At 41.0% G+C, this 21827-nt stretch overlaps 1 protein-coding gene across 1 annotated transcript in view; it reads right to left on the bottom strand.

Annotated features, from left to right (window-relative positions):
• Window positions 1–21827, bottom strand: part of si:ch211-26b3.4 (connector enhancer of kinase suppressor of ras 2) — a 748930-nt gene that overhangs the window by 436785 nt on the left and 290318 nt on the right. The window contains exons 6-7 of the mRNA XM_041195459.1: window positions 14996–15115; window positions 3081–3140 (exon numbers count right to left, since the gene is read on the bottom strand). Of these exons, the coding sequence (XP_041051393.1) occupies window positions 3081–3140; window positions 14996–15115 (180 nt within the window). The remainder of the gene's footprint in view (window positions 1–3080; window positions 3141–14995; window positions 15116–21827) is intronic.

The raw sequence follows: 21827 nt of genomic DNA, 5'->3' as shown, positions 1-21827 counted from the left end.
GGTCGAGCAGGTCAGCAGTCTGTGTTTTAACTTCTAGAACTTCCAGGTCTACTTGATGGGATTAAGCCTGGCTGACTTCAACAATTTTATCGGAAGTAAGTTTGAACTGCCTCTACCTCATTGTTGATGGCATGAGTCCAGTACATACAATTGGCACTAATTAGTAATCTTGATCATAAAGGGGGACAAAAATGCTGAAGCAGTGAAGGTAAATTGTGTTTGACTAGCTTGATTAATTGTTGCTGAAGTAATCGGGAGGGTTGATGGAGGTAGTATGATTGATATTGTATATATGGACTTTCAAAAGGTACTTGAAAGAAGATGGACAAAGACTCTTGTGGAGTTGAACGGTGGCATAGATCTGTTGAACCTAATCGCTTGTTTCTGTGCTGTAAAATTTAATGCAATTTTATGTATTTAAGTGAGATGTAACATAATTGTTTACAGAAGCTGATAACAATGTTAAGATAAATGAATGTTTTCAACAGTCTACAGTTCAGCTAAAGATAAGCTCACGCCGAACATTTTCCCCATGCGTGTTCTTTCTGAATTACCTCACATAATGGGTTTGCTTAGCAGGAAGTCACAGGGATCAGCAAGCCATGTATAATTTTATATTCAATCTTCCACACACAGACTTACGATGTACTTCCCGTTACCTTTGAGACTGCTAATGCATAAAGTTTCTTCCCATAGTGACTGTATGTAACACACAGCATTTATTGTACTGCAATAATGCACATTTCATATCATCAGGGAAAGAGCTGGCTTCAAATGGGAGTTGTCATTTTTTTCTTGTCTGCTCTCACATCCAACAATGTGGCTGACTAGCCTCTCGCTTTTTCTATCACCATTCTCTGTGCTATTCTTTTATCCAACAGCTAAGTGGGATGGGAAATTCCCAGTTTCCCCTTTACCCCACCTACCATTCCAATAGCAGATTTCAATTGAGATTGTGGCAGCACTTGAAACAGCCTGTGTCCCCTGTCTGGGCCCTTTGCTGCTTTGAAAATAGATGTCAAAGAAGGACAGGAGATATACATCAGACAAAAGAGTTTTGAAACTGCATAACAATTTTAAAATTAAGACAGCCTCTTCGAACTAGCTATCAAATCATTTTCTCTCGGCTCTTATTTATCACCTAATCATATCGTTGCCAAGTCTGGTCTCATCACATGATGCAATGGTTTTAAGGACTGAGTTATGACAAACTCACTTACTCACAGCACCAGTACAACAATAAAATGGTTGAGAGGGGGCAAATGTGTGTTGCCTTGACATTTTAAACACCAATGAACCCATTTCAAACATCAGTTGGGCTGTAGAGTTTAGATTTTCCTGGAAGGTAAAAAACTAATGAAAAGCATAAAACATGATAAATCTGAAATGTCATTCAATATGTATTGCTGAGAATTCCCTGGTTTGAATTCCTGGAGTCTCCAGGACAATTCAGTATGGTTGGCAACTGTATCCTCATCTTCAAGTGGGCAAAGTGACTTAACTAGAGATTTGACAAAATGAGGCGACACATTTCATGTTTCACGTTACAAAGTTAACATTTATTCACACCAAACAAAGCAAAAGATGGCACATAAAGAGCCTTTAACAAATCTGCACTGCTGGGGAGAAGCCTGACCTGCCAGCAGCTCCTTTTAAAAAGTATCCACGACTTTGTAAACCTAAAAAATTGTAAGTCAGTGCCTGGTTGAATGTCCAGGTGAGTGATGAGCAGGTGAGCACCTCACACCTATATACAGACCACTTATATTTGCAAAGTGGTGATAATTCCAATATGTTTAAATGACTCATTAATAGGATAATAATATGAAGTTGATGAGGAAAACAACTTGGCCCAATTCAGCTCCTGGATTCCAAAACAACCTTAATATTCTCTAATGCACTACGACATCTCATTCAGTAAATCCACTCAGGTCTCCATTACTCTTCCTTGATTTCCATTCTAAATATTTATATTTTTATATATGAAGAAGCTCCTCCTGCCAACTCTGATAAATTGTCTCTCCACCAGTTTTAACATATGCTTCCTTGTTCGAGGGTCTTGGCTTATTCCTTGACACGGTGTTCCAGGTTTACTTTAGCGACTTTGTTTAATATCTCATTTATTTGTGTAAGCTCCCTCCCAGTTATCTCCCTTCAAACTTAACAAGCCCTCACCTTTCTTCATAACTCATTCCTTAGATACCAGAGATAAACCTCACATGCATTGTCTGCACCACCTCCATGGCTTCACTGTTTCCCTTTGGTCTTACACTGGTGACACGATGGCTGCTTTGCACTTTGCTCTACAGTTTTCAACATAAATCAAGTATCACAAAAGCTAATTATACATTTGCTTTACATTTTTTGCACTATTTGTCTAAAGAACGGGGTTTTATTTTGATATCTCAGTAACACTCTGAGGACAAGAGTGTTGGAACATAAGACAGCATCATTTCATTCTGTGAAAAATGGGAATTAGAAATATTTTTTGTTGCTTCCATTTGACTAATTATACTTTCCAAAGTTTAGCACTGGATAGTTACAACAAATTGTTACAGCAGGGATCAAGAATGTGCACATATTCTGAAAGCTTGATGAGGTGGTAGGTTGGGGCGGGGTGGCGTGGGGAGCAGGGATGCAGGTGGCAAGGGGCAAAACCTACAGCACTCAGGTTAGTTCATTTTTTGTGGATTTTGTATTCAGAGCTGGGTTACAGACTAAAAGGTTTGTGGAAAAAAACATGCACAGACAGCGCTGGAAAACAGCAAGTTGTTTGAAAATAAATCACCTCTTGTGTAAATGGAGCAGAGAGGGTCTGACAGTGGCCCAACAAGAGATTTATTGCTACCTGCTGTAGGAGACAAGGTGTCGAGAGATTGGAGAAGCACTGCCGAATGTTTTACAAATTGGTCAAAGATTTTAAGGCAGCATAATTTCGAAACAAACAGACGTCACCTTCTCAGAAATCAGAATTGACTCCTCTTTATGGCCATGCATTTTTCAAATGGCTGTTCACTAAAATTAATAAAATCAAATGTTGGGTTTCCTTTAGCATTTGAGAGGCTCAGGTTAAAACTTACATTTTCAGTGGTTCCTGTAATGACATGTAGGCCATCATAGGTTGATTTGATGTACATACCCTGCAAAAAGACCAGACCGAAGGTCAGTGAGACATTTTGCCATGGCAGATTACTGCAACCCCACCCTATCCACCATCCCATCCATATGTAGCAGGCAAAACTGTGCTGCTGCAGCAACTGCTGGGAAATTCAGAAAAAATACATCCCCTAGCTACCAAATTGGTTCTAAGGTGATGTATTTCATCTCACTGCAAGTGATCACTTCACAAGTGAGAGAGAGAAAAGAAGTCTTTTGCATCTCCTGAATGACTAAAAACCAAGAATGCAAAGTGCATATTTCAGTCAAATCAATAATCTTGAATGCCAAAAATTAAATTGCAAAGTGAAAATTATAGTGTAGATTAAACAATGTAGTTCATTCACGATCTTTTATTACAAAAAAGGCTACTTATTTTCTCTCACATAAAGAGGCTGACAGCAATAGTAATTTCAAGTTCTTCAGAGCAGTCTCAAGACCTGTGGTCTTTTATAACATTTTCTTTTTGAATCTTGGCATTCTGTAGTCACGATTGTCAAGCACTGATTAAATGCAATGCTCCAGTGCATCACAATCCATGTGACTGCATTATTTTCAGCGTATTGAGAAATTCAAAATTTGTGTAAGAATAAAAATCCCACACAAACCAGATACTGTCATGGATGTAAATAAATGCAAAATACTGCAAATGCTGGAAACCTTAAATAAAAAGAGAAATTGCTGAAAAAACTCAGCAGTTCTGGCAGACACTATGGATGTGTCAGGTCAGGATTCAGCTAAATGCAAAAATGAAACCGATTTTTAAATAAGTTAGTGCGCTCTTTCTCCCCCATAGATCTCCAACAAACCAGCAAGTTAAATGATCTCCAAGCACGTTCCTGACACAGTAATTCCACATAAGCAATCAGTAAATACGGCGCCCAACAGGCAGCTGCATTTTAAATACTTTTTATTTGAAAATAAAAAAGCTAACACAGTACAGAGGAAAATCATACCACCAAGGTGATACATTGCAAGAGGCAGTCAGAATTCTCAATCTGCTTCTATTCCATTATTAATAATATAACCATACCTACTAACACTGCTGGTAGCTCACACTTAAGTTACTAAAGAACTTAGTTATGTCTCTTAATTTTAATCATGGATCATGTTCCCTCTTGGAATCAGTGCCTGTGGCTTAATAGGATACCTAATCTGAGGAACTTAAATTGACTGATAAAAGGTGACTGATGTTTCCTAATCAAACAGAAAACAACCGCAATAAATTTACATCAAAAACAAACCTGAATAACAGCCTCAACCTTCTTCATTGATGTTTTCAATTTAATTTTTAAAGATTTCCAGAGTTTTTGGGGTAGTTTTAACTAAACTTGCCAGGCAGGAAACCCACAGGATCACATAAGACACTGGTTTTACATTCCACCCAACATTACTCTTCATTGATATTCAATACTGCACTTCAGTGTCTAGAGAGCAGAAGGGTATGGGGGAGGAGATAAATAAATTATGAATTGCTTTTAAGTGAGATGAGATATATTGTAATAAATAAAAGAATGTTAAGTTAAAGGAGGACAAAATGCTGGGACTTCCACATTTCACGGTTGAAATGGTTGGAAATAGTGCAGCCCTTGAAATTATGGTCCCAACCTTGACAGGGCAGGTTGCGTGGGTGGGGCAGCACCATTTTGGATGGGAAACTCAAATTACCATATTTGTTTTTTTTGCCTGGACCCCCACACGGAAGTCTGTCTGATTGACAGGCTCAGTTTCTAGTCAGGTTGGGGAGGTGCAAGATGTGGGGGGATTTCAGAACAGGGTTATAAGTCTGCAGCTGCTACTGGCAGCATGGAAATGGTCCATCCTGACCCCAGGATGAGGGGAGTTGGGGCGGCTATGGGGCAGAAGGATCTAATCCTGAAGGGGAATTTGATTCCAGACCCTGGCAATGTTTTGTATGGGGGCGGGGTTCTGATGGGGGAGTGGGTGTCAGATACAAGAAGCAGGTAGTTGGTGGGCCGTGGGAAGAACTCGTGCTCCTCCTGCCTCACCAGTAGTTCTCTACCTTCCGCCAAAGTTGTCATCACCTTCCTTGAGATGTCAAGTTTCCTGCAACCTGGGAAACTTCTTATCCTAAATCCATTAAACCCAGAGGTAGGCAATGTGGAATCAGGTTGGTGTTGAGTTTGAGGTTTTAAACATTTTAACATCACATGGGACCCATGCCTCCCATTTTTGGGGGTTGAAGTTCACCTCCCACCCTGCCCCATTTCAGTACTGTGATTGGATGTGCTGGTATTTTGTACTTTACCTACTTTTCTGTTGCTCCTTTTACATTCATGGGCTTAAGGAGCTGTATGGTCACTGGAGATTTCCTGAAACAAGGTTTTTCTTCACCTTAGCAATCTTTCAATATTGCCTCGTTCTGTTTATGGACCTCTGTTTGTCTCACCAGCTTTATTGTTTTTTCTAAGGTGAGGTCTTCCTTAGATTGCAATAAGTTTGATAGGGATTCATCGGTAACACCAACTGCAGTGTGGTCTCATATTAATTTTGTTTTTAGGTCTCCATACTCGCATTCATCAATCAGCCTATAGAGTTTACTAATAAAAGCATCTACTGGTTCACCTGGTTTCTGGACCCTTTTGTTGAATTTGGCCCTTTCCAGAATCTTATTGCTCCTCAGGTTGAAATAGTTATCAAAAGCTTTTACAACTTCTTCAAATTTATCAGTGGTCTCATTGATGCTCTGTCTTGCAATATCATCTGCTACTGTTCCTATTGATTAAGTTAATGTGTTGACCTGTTCAGCTTAAGACTTACTGTCTAATCTTGAAACAATTCAGAACCTCAAGAATCTTTTTCTCCAAAGTGCCCAGTTTTGAGTTTGATTTGGTCCTTCTGTGTGTCCAAACCTTTCAGGTAGCATTAATTTAGGATCCATGGTTTTTCTAAGATTTAGGTGGCTTAACCAAAGTTTTAAATGTTCCTTCTATTGTCTAATGCTTTCCTGCATTGTTCAGCCTCTCAACGAGACCCGCTGTGGTCACTGTCTCCCTTGGGGATCTCACAGCTGAACTTGGTATTAATTTCTTGAACACTGCAAAGCTGTTAAAAACCACTTTGCTTTAAATTATTTCAATAATCTGTTATGATCCTTGGCCAAATCCGGTTAGAGACCAATGACGTTTTGTTTAAAGTAGATAAAATTTGAGATTCAGGACGTTTATTAAGTGAGTAAAACCACAGGTTTCCACAGTTTTGAACAAATGAAAATAAACTTAACTATAAAAATTCAGAAAGATAACACAATTTATATCCAGGATAAGTATGAGATACATATTAATTAACAGGAGAACAGTGGTCGGACACACCACAGTGCACTATAGATAACAGATGCAACCAAAACAGATTCTATGGCTTTCTCAAGAGCCTACCCAGACATTTGTCACATTATGAACCAACCAATCTCACTGAAACTTCATCTCATGAAGTTTCCAATCTCCACATCCGAAGATCTCGCCTTGGAATTCTCTCCAAATGTCGCTCCTACTTAGACCTGTTCAACAATGACCCACTTCGAAGGGTTTCAATCTCACCTTCCGCGATTCCCCTCCCCTTGGATCTCCAAGTACACTCAAGCATCACCTTCCAAGCAACCTCAGATTTTCAGCTGTGCCAAGCAGAACACAACTGCTCCAAAGGGGTACTTTTGCCCCAAAAGCCCACAGCATGGAGTCACCGGCTTTTGGCTGCTTTCTTGGACCTTCAAGGCTTCTCTAGTGCCCACTTCACTCAATGGCTATTCTCTGCAGCTCTTTGTTTACTTTGGAGCCTATTTATCTGCTCCTTTCTTAAAACCTAATTAACGGGACCTAATTCTGTCCCCTGTCTTTAACCCTTACCTGGGACTTCTTTTTGGGACACCTCCCTGCCCCTCCCATGTCCTGCTCCCTGGGATACCTACTAGATGATGGCGCTCTGTTCTAGGTTGTCTGACCTACACTTCCTGGCCGGCACATACATGGGAGACCCAAGGTTCGTTGGGCACTGGAGTTCCCTACCTATAAACTAAAGAAGGTAAGTATTTGAGTTTCATCAAAAATCTCTTCATTCCTGCCCCTGGAGCATCGAATATTTGCAGCCGCTTTTTTTTTTCCTTTCTTGTGCTGCCTCGTGGTCGCCATGTGTAATGGCACTGGCCTTGGTCCCGGACTACAGGGCTTTTTGTAACCCACTCTTGCTAGGAATCTGGTTTTCCCAGTGCTACCTGCCCAGTGTGCTATTAGAATTGATTTTTTTTAACCATTTTTAAGGGTTGCCCACCAGTTCCACGATTTTTGCTTGATTCTCTGACTCAAAGCCAATGATCACTGGATCAGGATTTTCTTCACTGACTACCACATGCTGTGCTGCAGCCCTGAATGACTTTGAAAGTCGATTTTCTGACTCTTCCTGCCTCCACTTCATTTATGGAACAGCTCTGGAGCTCTTCAACTGGGTCTTGCTGAGTTCTGCAGTTTTGATGCCGCTTTTACAGGTATGACATTTAATCTTCTTTAAAGTTGAATTTTCAGTGTTTTGGGATCCATCACTGCTGCCACCATGTTGTATGCCGGTTAGTCTAGCTTCACAGTGATTACTGAGACATCGGTGTATTCAAACAACAACTGGTTTATTTCATACAACTCAACTATGTACTGATACCCATGACTAGGTGTTATACTGCTGAAGCCATGAACATTCTCCCTCTCCTAGTCATGTATTCTCTTACATCATCATTATGGGAGGTGCTATTTACACAGTCCCACATATTAGCCATTACAAACCCTAATACCACAGGTACAGAAAAAATTCACAAGAAAGGTTCAGGGAATGAGAGAATTCTGTTACGTAAATAGATTGGAGAAGTTGGACTGTTCTCTTTCAAGAAGGTTGAGAGGAGATTTGATACATGTATTCAAACTAATGAGAGCTTTGAACAAACTAGATGTGGAGAAACAGTTCCCATTGGCAGAATAGTTGAGAATTGGAGAGCACCAATTTAAAGTGATTGGCAAATGAACCAGAAGCAACATGATGATAAACTTTTTTTTAACGCAGCAAGTGGTTAGGGTCTGGAATGCACTGCCTGAGACTGTGGTGGAGGCAAATTCAATCATAGCTTTCACAATGGAATGGGATAATTATTAGAAGAGAAAAGATTTCAGTGCTAAGGGGAAAAGACAGGGGAGTGGGAGTAGCTGAGCGGTTCTTGCAGATACCCTGCCTGGGCACTATGTGATGAATGGCCTCCTTTGCTGTAACCATTCTATGGGTGGGATTTTCAGGCTCCGCCCACCGTCGGGACTATCCTGTCCCGCTGAAAGTCAATGGACTTTTGACTGGGCCGTTGGATATACCACGGCGGGTCCTGCCACAACGGGGCCGGGAAATTTCAGCCAATGATTCAAAGGGACATAATAGATGTGCAAATCTGACTCAGACAGTTTAAGTAATCTTCTGTGCTTTTTTTCAGATGATCATTTATAACATTTATTACCTAACAGTACAGAAAATTATTTTCAGCTTTGCCAACCATCTGATAGTGTTATGACACGCTCAATTCTTACTGTGAGGTTTAATGTGCTCCTGATTTCATGTTTTTATCTCCTGACTGGCCCCTCATTCCATACATTTTGTAATTCAGCTAAAACTGCTGCCCTTATACAATCTCATACCAAGACCCATTTGTCCAATGTCTCCTGTCCTGGCTGATCTGCATCAGCCACCAGCACCTCGTATTTAAATCCCTTCATCACCTCTCCCTTCCCCATTTCTGTGAATTCCTCTAACTCTGTTTTTCTATATTATATGTGGCACACTGTAAGTGCAAGCTGTTATTATTTTACCACACTCTGTCATGATAATAGTTGATTGTGTTAGTGGACTCTAGTATTAGATAGTATATGGCACTCTGTACTAGATATGGGGTCACCTGACCTGGGGGTTGAAAGCCAGATAGCACATGTTAGAGCCTGTCTTGATAGAATTCAGTTACTGTAGATACGTATTTATTTCAGGAAAATGTGTTATCAATGAAGTTAGCTCAGCTATAATATCAACGGCCTGTGTGCATCATTGAAACAGAAAGCAAGACATGATGTCAGAAGTAAACTAAACGCAACAATGGAGGTTCTGAAACCACCAACAGAGCTTAGTTTAGAGGGAAATCTCACCAAAAACTGGAGGAGTTTCCGGCAGCAATTGAGCTGTACCTTACAGCGATGGGGAGTGATTAAAAAAGACCCTCTGGTACAATCTTCCATCTTTCTTCATGTAGCAGGAGAAGCAGCCCGAGAAGTCTATAATACATCTTTGAAAGTGATGAGAAATGAAATGACTTGAAAGAAATAATGGAAAAATTCAAAGCCTACTGCAGGCCTAAGAAAATCATTATGGGAAAAATGTTCTCGTCGGCAGTCGGGAAAATGATGCACAGTGACGTCGGGCGTCCCGACATCTCCGTGCATCATTTAGATTTTCAGTTCGGCGGGTGTGTAGCCAAGTCGGCTATGTGCCCACCAAACTGTCAAAGGCCTATTAAGGCTATTTAAAACCTAATTAATTCAACTTAATGAGAGCTGTCTGTCCAACCTAAGGTTGGCGGGCAGGCAAAGAGCCCAGGCGGCCTTCGCGTTTTTCATGAAACCTCATCCACGGGTGGGATGAGGTTTCATGAAGTGTTTTAAAATCTAATAAAAATTTATATTTTTATTCTTTGACATGTTCCAGCTTATGCAATGTCACATGAGGGAACATGTTTTAAAAGTGTTAAAAGCCTTTATTTAAAACTTTAGCCCTGAGACAAACCTCCCTGAGGCATCTCCATGCCTCAGGGAGATCTCTGCGCTCTTTCGCATGCATACACAAAAGAGCACAGGGAACCTCTCAGGAAATCGCCCCTCACCGACCCACAAAGGGAATGCTTAGCGCTTCTGGGCGAGCGTCATGCTGGACAGGCCTTAAATGGCCCGCCCACATAAACGGCGGAGCGTCCCCGAGCGGTGGTGCCGATCAGGTTTGCGCCCGCCCCCGCATAACCTTCCTGATGGGGGGAAATTTCTGGCCCATGTATGAAAGATACTGACTTTATGCGTTCATGCAAGGCAGTGCCAACGTTGGTCAGTACGTAACTGAGCTGAAAAAATGACCTAAATCATGTGAATTTGGAGATCTTAAAGACTCATCCAAGATAGAATCATTTGTAGGATCACATATGACATTCTGAGAGAATGGCTTTTGAGAGAAGTTGATCACATGCTGGAGAAAGCAATAAGCATCTGCAGAACGACAGAGACAATGAAATGCCAGATTAAACAGATGACAGAAGATGATAAGCCACACACAGTCAAGCAATTAGTTGCAGTAAAACAGAAACAGCCCTGGGAAAGACGTAAAAAGAACAAAACTGCTATTAAAACATTTAAATGCAGCTGATCCGAAACAGAGCATTTACCATGTGGTTGCCCAGTCCACGGAAAGCAGTGTGAGAGCTGTGATAAACTAAATCCCTTCAAAAAGATGTGTAAATCGAAGTAAGTGACACGATTGACAAAGACACTGAAACTGAACTTTTCGTTGGTGCAATAACAACAAACTCCAAAGAAGACGAATGGATTTAAAAATTGCCAACATGATGGTGAATTTCAATTTCGACACAGGTGCACAAGCAAATATCATTCCCTTAAGCCTATATCATAACATAAGCAAAGAAAAACAGCTAACTAAAACAAAAGTGAAGCTGTCTACTTATACAGGTGAAAAAAATGCTGTAGAAGTCAAGTGCCTGCTTAAAGTGAACTACAAAAACTGTCTCAAGCACTTCCGTTCATAGTGGTGAAAAGTGATGCAAGTATAAAGATGTATTCCAGGGAATTGGTTACCTAAAAGGAGAACACACCATTAAGATTGATGAAACTGTGACATCCAAAATACACCCGCCCAGGAAAATACCAGTAATGCTGAGAGACTGACTGAAAGCAGAGTTGGACAGAATGGAGAAACTTCACATCATCAAGACAACTGATGCAGAACCGACAAAGTGGGTGAATCCAATTGTAACTGTAGAAAACTCAGATGGGAATCTGCAAGTCTGCCTGGATCCCAGAGACTTAAACCAGGCAGTACAAAGAGAGCACTACCAGCTGCCCACAGTAGAAGGGATCACATGTAAGCTAGCCGACACTGAACACTATTCAGTCTTGGATGCGAGTTCAGGCTTCTGGCAGGTCAAGCTGGATTAATGCAGCTCTTATTTCTGTACCTTCAACACACCATACGGGCGATACAGATTTTTACGCTTACCTTTTGGTACTAATTCAGCTCCAGAGGTGTTCCACAGAACAGTGAAGTAGCTGTCTGAAGTGTTAGAGGCCATGGAAACATATATTGATGATGTGCTGGTCTGGGGAGCCTCATGAGAAGAACACAACCACAGACTCAGGAAGTTGCTGGCTAAAGGTAGAGAAAGGAACCTCAAATTGAAGAAGAAAAAGTCCAAAGTAGGTCTTCATGAAATCAAGTACTTGAGGATGTGCTAACAAGTGAGAGACTGAAGCCGGACCAGAGTAAAATCGAAACAGTCGTGAACATGCCACCCCCAAGAAAGACTTGGAGAGGTTTTTGCAAATGGTGACCTCTCTTGGGAAATTCATTCCGAACATGTCTGACCTGACAGCACCACTCAAAGAACTTCTACAAAATGATGTGGAAAGGCACTGGGAACAAAGTCATCAGAAGCTTTGACCAGTCTGAAGAGAACACTGACCCAGGCACCAGCATTAAAGTATTACAATATCAGTCAGCAAATCAAGATCTCAGTAGACACTTCAAAGACTGGCCTGGGGGCTGTCCTCTTGCAAAATGAGGCACCAATGGCATACGCTTCAAAGAAAATGACTGAAACACAGCAGTGATATATCCAAATAGAGAAAAAAAGCTAGCAATTGTGTTTGGCCTACAAAGCTTCCATCAGTTTGTCTATGGCAAAGACGTGGAGGTAGAATCTGATCATAAGCCTCTGGAAGCTATACTTAAAAAGCTCCTGAACTGTACACCACCAAGAATCCAAAGGTTATTAATGTGTCTGCAGAAGTACCAGGTCAGAGTTAAATACAAACTGGGCAAGGAAATGTATATCGCAGACACTGTCACGTGCATACCTACCCATCACGGAGGAAGAGGATAAAGAAACGGAAGCACAGGTTCACATGCTGATAATGAACTTACCTGTGGCTGTAACCAAACTGGATAAGATCAGGGAAGTGACCAAGAACGCTGCCATCTGGAGAAAACTGCAGCAGATTGTGCAAACTGGCTAGCCCACATATAGGAGCGGAGCCCCTTCTGCTGTACAAGAGTACTGGAACTTTTGCGAGGAACTTCATGTAGCAGAGGGAATACTTTTCAAGGGAGAAAAGATCATAATTCCTGCAACACTGAGGAAAGAAATGCTGCAGTGCATACACGAAAGTCATCTCGGCATAGAAACATGCAGGAGAAGAGCTCAAGGTGTAATGTATTGGCCTGGGATGGGAGCACAAATCGGGGAAAAGTTGAATCCATGTGCAGTGTGCCAAAAGTACAGTAAATCACAACAAAAAGAACTACTTCAACCACACAATGTTCCAGAGAGGCCCTGGCAGAAAATTGAAGTGGACTTGTTCACATTTGACAACAGTGAGTACCAACTAGCGGTAGATTATTACTCAAAGTTTTTTGAGTCTGTGCTGCTGAGAAATGATAGTAAGAGCATCGCTGTAATAAATAATTTTAAATCAATTTTTGCCTGCCACGACATACCTGAAGTGCTCATCTCAGATAACTGTCCACAATTCTCAGGCACTGAGTTTCACAAATTTGCACAGGACTGGGAGTTTTGCCACACTATGTCAAGTCCCAAATATCCACAATCCAATAGAATGGTGGAATGTACCGTGCAGACCTTAAAACATCTGTTGAAGAAGGCAAAGGCGGACAGAAGAGACCCCGTCTTGGATCTGCTGGATTTCAGGAATATTCCATTAGAGGGCATTGGATCATATCCAGCACAGCTCCAGATGGGGAGAAGACTAAGAACTAAGCTTCCAACTGTGCCCCAATTGTTAATTCTACAACCAGGACCTGCTCAAACTGAAACAGCAGAAGCAGAAACAGTACTTTGAATCTCTGCTTGACCTGAACATGGGAGAGGCAGTGAGGATTCAACATGAAGGGATCTGGAATCCTGCTGTTGACACAGGAATTTACAGATGAACCAAGGTCTTAAATATCGCAGACTCCAAATGGATAATAGTACAGGAGAAACCAGAAATTCTTATGGAAAACAAATGAAACACAACCCTGCTCTGAACCAGAAATTGTAGCTGAAGATCAAAAACCAGAATGCATCAGTGAAGCAACAGATAACCAGACAAAGCCTGAGAGTCCTGAAAACTATTCAATGGGTGATAGTGACACAGGGCTGGAGAAGGCCCCTTGGTCCTTCAAAATCACCTCTGTCACCATTCAGAACATCCAGTGGAAGAATGTGAAAAAACCACAGAGATGAATAAAAGACAAAACAAAGTGATAAAGAATAGATAAAAAGCTTTGTGTACTTTAGTTGTATGTAAGTTTTTTAAAAAGTGAAATGTCATGATCATAGTTGATTGTGGCAGTGGACTCCAGTATTCACTAATATATGGTACACTGTACTAGATATGGGGTCACCTGACCTGGGGGTTGAAGGTCAGATAGCATATGTTGGAGCCTGTCTTGATAGAATTCAGTTACTGCAGATATGTGTTAATGTTAGGAAAATATGTTATCAATAAAGTTAGCTCAGCTACAATGTCGACAGCCTGTGTGCATCATTGAAACAAAAAGCAAGAAAACTCCACTGCTCTTAAAACCTGTCTGCTACTCTGTCCAATCTGCCACCAGGTCATTCCTCCACCCTCCTAATTTCATTGCCACAGGAGAAACCAAGGAAGGCTTGTGGAAGCTAACATGGGCAAAAATAAAGATCCCTCCTACTCCCCTCTCCTTCTTTGCCTATTTAAAAGCGCTCCTGCTTCCTGTAACCTCAGAACACAGAGAAGATTGTTATTGTCTTGACTTCCAATGACCACTTCTGATAGTCTCACTATGACAGTTTGAGTGCCAACATTTTAAACAGGTATATTGTGGAAGGGACAAGAGGCTAAGGAGGAACACAGAGGAAGATCAAGGCGAAAAGGATGTTTGAGGGGGAAGATTGAGAGGTTTTTCAAAAGCATCAGAGGAATTTCTTGCAAATGGGGAATCAAAACAGCAGTAGAATGGCCATTTATATTTAAAATAATTTAAAATTATTTTTCTTAATTTTGTCCATCTACTCTTCCTTGACTAATAGCAATCAACTCTTCGATCTCTGTTTTTGATCAGATGACAGCAAGTATACAACTGGTCTAATGTTGCTCAGTACTAATATAAACATTGAGCTCTCATACCATGTTGATCGAACCCCATCATTCCGCCCCCACAGTGGTATGGCCAATATAGAGAATATATTGTGCAAAGGTTTTGCACCATGCATGTTAAAATGCATTGGAGCATGTTGCTAATATAAGTTTCCCACTGCAAGCAAATTAAATAAAGGTAGTAAAGTATTTAATAACTCTAACCTTTTTTAACTGAGAAATGTCAAACATATTTATTTGACCCAGATTGACAACACAACAAAAGATTGGAAACAAAATATGCTACTGCAAGGATTTATTATGATGACTCTCTGTATTAATTTAAGCTACAGTTAATACAGAGTCTATTGTACATGATAATGCAGTTTAACAATTACATGGAAGAATTAGGTCCTTACCAAACCCTCACTGGGCATGATATTCGTTAGATGGACAACTTCAAGATGTGCAGACTGTGACACCAGGGAGTCCGATGAAAGTGAGATAATGTGATCGCAGATCCCTGATAATGTTTTACACTGTAAGTAATCAGAGAGCCCAAGACAGGTGTTAGTAATGTGAAAAAGAACTCACTAGCAAGTTCCCTTATCCCTTCCATCTCTTGTTCTTTTTATAGCTACCACATGAAAGCTAGTTATTAATCATGTAGCGTAAAATGCATTATGCAGAAAGAGAGACACAATGTTAATCCATCATCAAGTACATTATCTCTGAATTTTATGCTACGCGCGATTCCAGTTGAGACAAATTCACCACCATTTCAGTCTCATATTCTTGAGCAAACCCTGACTTTCATGTCTGATCTATAATTTTATTGCCTTATTTTACTGCATATGCAGTTGTGTGTTCAGTAATAAACACAGCAATATTAATTTAGTGAAAATTTAAATGCAGCAGTCTATTCTGTGGCTCATGTTGCATTTTGGTATTGAATGAATCCAGTATTAGAATTTCTGCTGGCAATGCAGCTATTCATTTATATTACAGGCGGCTTCATTAGCCAAAAAGGAAGGGAAATGCCTACTACTGCCGTGCCCTCTAAAACAGTGCAAGTATTGACTACTTTGACAGATTATGGTCACATCCACACACAATCCTGCCCACACAGATCACATAATTGGAAGCCTGCCAAGAGAAAGAAAGCCCAATTTAATACTTTAAAGTTACCTGTTCATGTTTCATGGTTCTTTTCATAATGACGTTAGAACACACACATAGACAACAGTGACTGCTCAAAGCATTATGGAGGAACTATATCAGAATGTGTTATTTCCATCTGACTGATCAATGAAAATAAAACTCATGGGGCAGGATTTTCCCCCTGTCGGGGGTGAAGTTGAAATGCAGGCACGCATAGACATGCCTCTGATCGGCACCCCCAAACGGGGGGGGTGCCGCCATTTTACGTGGGTGGGCCAATTAAGGGAGGGGGGAATCCCTAAACCTGAGAGTGCGCTCTTTCGCACATGTGCACAAAAGAGCGCACTCATCTCCCTGAGGCTAAGTGCTGCCTCAGGGAGATCGGCTCTACTGTCAAAAATATTAAAAATAGAAAAAGAAATCCCTGACATGTCACATGAGTTAGGAAAAAAAACTTTAAATTTTTTAAAACCTCTCATGCAACCTTATCCCGCCCATGGATGATGTTTCATGCTTTTTCTAATTCCCGCTAACCTTAAGGTTGGACGGGCAGGTCCATTAATTAGTTTAATGACGCTGTCAATGGCCTCTTGCTGTGCCCCCACCTGCCTGAAAATGTAAATGGGGCGCGGTGACGTCGGGAGTTCTGCCTGACGTCACCGTGCATCATTTTATGTGTCGGTGAGTGGGCACCATCCCCCGCTCGCCAATGGGAAAATCCTGCACATGAAAATTCAGTTAGGCAGTGGAAGAAACAGCAAGTTGGAGTTAGGTACAGGCCATGTTTTCATGGTCAGATGATCTTACATTACTGTCTGTGGCCTGACCTAATTTGGACTGCCCGATTCCCCAATTGATGTGCTAGTTATACTTGAATTTTGAAAAACATGTCTAAATGGCAGTTAAGCATTTAAGTTCAAAACAGGAAAGTTTGATATTTGAGAGCACTTTCCCAATATGGTTAACATTTGACCTGTGAACAAAACTTTCTTAATGTTTCATAATGCATTTGTCTAAGATTAATATTAAAGTCAATATTACTCTTTTTGATATAGTGGAGAAAATTATATTCCCAAAATACAGACAAGCATATGGCATGACAAGGTATTACCTTAACATTTTTACAAATTGCAATGATTAGTAAGTGCGATATGAATGTGGCCCAAAGCATCATCCATCCTTCAAATAAACAATTTCAACTGGACAGAAAACATCCCAAGCACCCACAGTAAGAAAAAAAACCTACCCAACGCTTATCGTAATTGACCCTGCAGGTTGATTGGTCAAGTGTTAATTTCTGCCCCACTGTAAATCATGCATCAAAGGTAAATAACTAAAACAGAGTTGAAAGATTAATGCTTCAATATCAGAAAGTTAATTCCTGAGACTTCATCAGCAAAACTGTAACTACACAGTTTAGATTAGAGTAACTTAACAGGAAATACTAGGGTTTGGAGTTTGGGGGCCAAAATGGCACCTTAATTCAGGGCAAGAAACAAAATAGGGAGCTGGAGTCTTAAAGCTGCAGTAGCTGTATTAACATTATAATGGCCTTTTTAGTGTTTGATTTGATTCTGTATCAGCTAAAGTTTGTACCTTTTCTTTGTAAAGATGATTTGAGTTGCCAAGCTAATTAATCTGTTTTTGGTGGTATTGACTGAGGGTGAAATGTTGGCCCAGACATTAAGGGAATTCTGTTCTTCCAACAGTGCAAGCTTTAATTTGTATGTTTGATTCCAGAGTAATTAAGGTTTTGGAGAGGCGGTGCAGGGAAATGGTCACAGAAATTGGGGTGTTTGGAATTGAAATGTTTCTGTGCTTATATTGGGCCAAATAAAAAAGATATATTTTAAAAAGTGGATTAATATTGAAAAAAACAGCAAATTCTGGAAACCTAAATACAGAAAACGCTGGAAATACACAGTGAATCAATCAACATTAAAAAGGGAAATTGTGGATTTTGATATTTAGGTGCATATTGTTTATCAGAGCACCCTGTGTGTTTCCAGCATTTTCTCTTTTTCTGTTAGTCTGGATGCTTTCCATTCAGGTATTAGTATAATCTGGCTAGAATGTTTTGAAATGGTGCCCAAAATCACAGAATTTACAATGTAAGTGAGCAACATCCACAACCACAAAAGGTTGAATGTAGGATTATTTGGAGTATCTGGATAATGGAGCTGAATCTGCCCGGCGTTTATCACTTGAACTTAGTGGTGGTGGAATTTCGAAATGGTAAACAAAATCATCATGGTAGTTCACAAAGTCCTAATTAAAATAATCCTGACTAAAGTGCTGTTAATACCACAAAGAAAGAAGAAATAACATTTTTAGAGCACATGCCTGGGGATGTCCAAAGTCACTTTGCAACAAATTACTCCAGAGTGTAGTCACCTGTTATCTTCCAGGGAAGTGTGGCTAACAGTTTGTACATACCAACGTTCCATAAATAGCAACAAGAAGATTCAGCAGTTAATTTGTTTTAGTGATGCTGGTTGAGGGATAAATATTGACTGGGACAGTAGGAGAGCCCTGCTCTTCTTCAAACAGCACCATGAGAGATTTTACTTTGGCTGGGGAGACGTTGTAGCGGTAATGTCACTAGACTAGTAATTCAGAGGCCCAGCTTATTAATAATCCAGACCCATGGCAGCTGGTGGAATTTGAATTCAATTAATAATAAATCTGGAATCGAAAGCTTGTCTCAGTAATGGTGACCATGAAACTGTCATTGATTGCCACCAGCTAGCAGCCCATATCACCTCCACAAGATTCCACCTGTTATTTCAATATACTATTCTTGGAACATTTGCAGAGGCAGCTTATGGGACTCTCCGACTGGAGTCGGAAATGATTCCAATTTCCCATGTCTGAATTAATTATGTAAATGAGAAACAATTGATTAACCAAAGAGAATGACCTATTTCTCCACACAGCTGGCATGAACCCAGAAATGCATTAATCCTTTCCGTTTCATCCTAATAGAAATGGGGGAGGAAGCCCTGGAAATGGGCAGGATAGCCGTGGTACATGCAATTGCCAATGGAGAGATGATGCCGATGCCATAAAGACTGGATGAAAGCATTATATATTGCAATGCCAAATGACATTGATCTGTCATTCATGTTGATTTGTTACAGCACAATGTCCTGGTCAATATTTACCCCTCAATCAAGATCATTAAAACAAATTAACTGATTATTCACCTCCTTGACGTTTGTGGAATCTTGCTGTGTGCAAATTTCATTTCATACATGACAACTGTGACTACTCTTCAAAACTCTACCACTTTGACACATATTGAGATCATCAAAGCAGAAAGTGTAGTGCCGCTGGGGCACATTGGAGCACTGCTCCAGCACCATCTATTTAAAGCAGGCTTGTCTATCTCAATGTGGCCCGAAAACCTGTTGGACATTCAAGTGACTTATATTTGAAAAATGCTGTAAAGCTACTCATCCAATTACAGGCAGCTGGATGAGCGGGGTCCAGAAGAAGCAGCCGGATGTGTCAGTTCTCTGCAACAGTAACTTAGCTAGTCCCACTCCTCAGCCTTTTCCCTTTAGCTCCGCAAAACCTTTTCTCTTCAGATAATTATCAAGTTCCCTTTTGAAAACCGTAATTGAATCTGTTTCCGCCACATGCTCAGGCAGCGCATTCCAGATCCAATTCACTTGTTGTATAAAGAGGTTTTTCCTCATGTCGCTCCTGGTTCTTTTGTTAATCACCTTAGGATTCTTGACACTCTGCCGATGGGAACAGTTCCTCACCATTGACACTATTCAGACCACTCATGATTTTGAACATGTCTAACAAATCTCCTCTCAATCGTCTTTTCTCCAAGGAGAACAGCCCCAGCTTTGCCAATATATCCGCATAACTGAAGTCTCTCATCTTCTGAACCATTCTTTTTCTGCACCCTTTCTATAACCTTCACATCCTTCGCATTGAGGCTGAACCAGTGTTTTATGAAGGTTCATAACCTACTTGCTTTTGTGCTACATGCCCCTGTTATGAAACCCAGGATTCAGTATAATTTATTAACTGCTTTCTCAATCTGCCCTACCATCTTCAATGATTTATGCACATATATACTCAAGTCCCTTTGCTACTGCATTTCCTTTAGAATTGTACGTGACATTTTATGTCACGTCTCCTCATTCTTCTGACCAAAATGTATGACTTCACATTTCCCTAAATTAAAATTCATCTGCCACATGTCTGCCCATTCCACCAGCCTGTCTATATCCTCTTGAAGTCTATCACTATCCTCCTCACAGTTCACAATACTTTGAAGCCTTGCATCATCAACAAATTTTGAAGTTGTGCCAGGCACACTGAGGTCAAGGTTATAAATATAAATGAGGAAAAGCAGTGGCCCCTCTATATACTATCCCCAAGTCAGAAATAAGTTTTCTGTAATACATGTTTTTCATAGGTTTGAATTAAATAATTAAACTGTTGCAAAATGAAATTCTAGCTATGCTAAAGACTAATGATTTGAAATAACACATGGTTTGAAATAAAATGCCTACCAACACCAGTTTTTTCACTTAAAAAGCAGTTTTACTGATGTTTGTGGACTCAAATACATAGGAATACAACGCAACAGTAGATTTAGAAATGATATGGGTTACACATTTTCTTAGAGCTCCTGCTCCTCCAAATTTCCCAGTACACCACTGCATCAAAGGATCATATAAATTCAAGCACTTTCTTCCCATTATTTCAGTACTGAAATCAAATTAATAAGCATTTACCCAAAACGCAGAGGAAAAATCAAGGACTCCCAGCAGGGATTTATTAAAAACAGTTGGTGTTTGCATGATGCCTACATCTTCAGTCGGTGACAGATCCCTGGAGTCATCCAGAGTCCACAGAAGTTTCAGGAATTGCTCCTCAGAGACAAGGGCTACCTGCAGATGCTGTTGCTGATGACACCCATGCAGTAGTCTCAGACTGCAGCAGACCGATGGTATAATGAGGCTCATGCTGCAGCTCATAACTTGGTGGAGCAAACCTTCGGGATGCTGAAGATGAGGTTCTGGTGCCTGGGCCAGTCTGGTGGTGCCCTACAGTGCAGTCAGCAGAGAGTGCTATGCATTGTCATCGTCTGCTGCGCCCTTTACAACCTGGCGCTTCAACGGGGAGACTGGAGGAGATGGAGGAGCTGCACGTCTCTTCCAGTAAAGAGGACACCAATGGAGATGGGGGTGAGGAAGTCCTTGGAGGTGACGATGACGGGGATGAGGCCCTCGCATTGGCTAGATGAGACAAGCATGCTCAGGAGGCCTTCATAGCTGTTAGATTTGTGAAGGATGATGACAATACACCTGTGAATATTTGACTCCAGTCTGGGTTGTGGCAGCACGAATACCATCTGAGAATGCTTCTGTCATGGAGATGCAGTGGAGGCCCTAATAGTCACTAGATTGCAGGAAAATAATGACGATATGCGGTGAGGACACTCCATAAATCTTCACATAGCCTCTGAGGATGTCTGACTCACTTCCAGCTGAGGGTAGATCACTTGCACTCTGTAATCAGGGTCATGGGTCATATAGAGGCACAGCCATGAAACTTTAGAAGGATCTGATCCTTTGTTCGCCTTCAGCAACTGAGCCCTTCAGGAGCACAGCATCAATGGTCACAGATGCTGAAGAGATGGGGGCCAGCCCCACCTTAAAGGTGCTGAGAGTAGACCGAGAGAATGGAAGAACTCTGTGGTGCCTGGCCACTACATTCTGGCAATGATGACAAGCACCCCGAAGCGCAGGCATCAGTAATGTGTCCAGGGAATGTGAGGTCAGACCATCACTTTGGTCTGAAGGCTGCACAAGAGCACAGAGAAGAGGCCCTGGACTGAGACACCTGCCTTTATCTTGTACAGAAAGGTTCCACACCTGAATAGCAAGAATACTGCTCATCAGAACATGAAGCCACAGGCAGGGAGACATTCTTGGGAGTTTATTGACAATAGTGAACAGTAAGTACAAGTGATTAATAACAATGTCCAAGTTGTGCAACTAATTATCCTTAGCTTTCCTAACCCTGCCAACATGTCTTGGTGCTCCCTGGACATCCACAGTG

This window comes from Carcharodon carcharias, chromosome 9, assembly GCF_017639515.1.
Source record: "Carcharodon carcharias isolate sCarCar2 chromosome 9, sCarCar2.pri, whole genome shotgun sequence".
Taxonomy (NCBI): Eukaryota; Metazoa; Chordata; class Chondrichthyes; order Lamniformes; family Lamnidae; genus Carcharodon; species Carcharodon carcharias.
The sequence above is the reverse complement of the archived record's forward strand: the minus strand, read 5'-3'. Positions and strand labels throughout refer to the sequence as shown.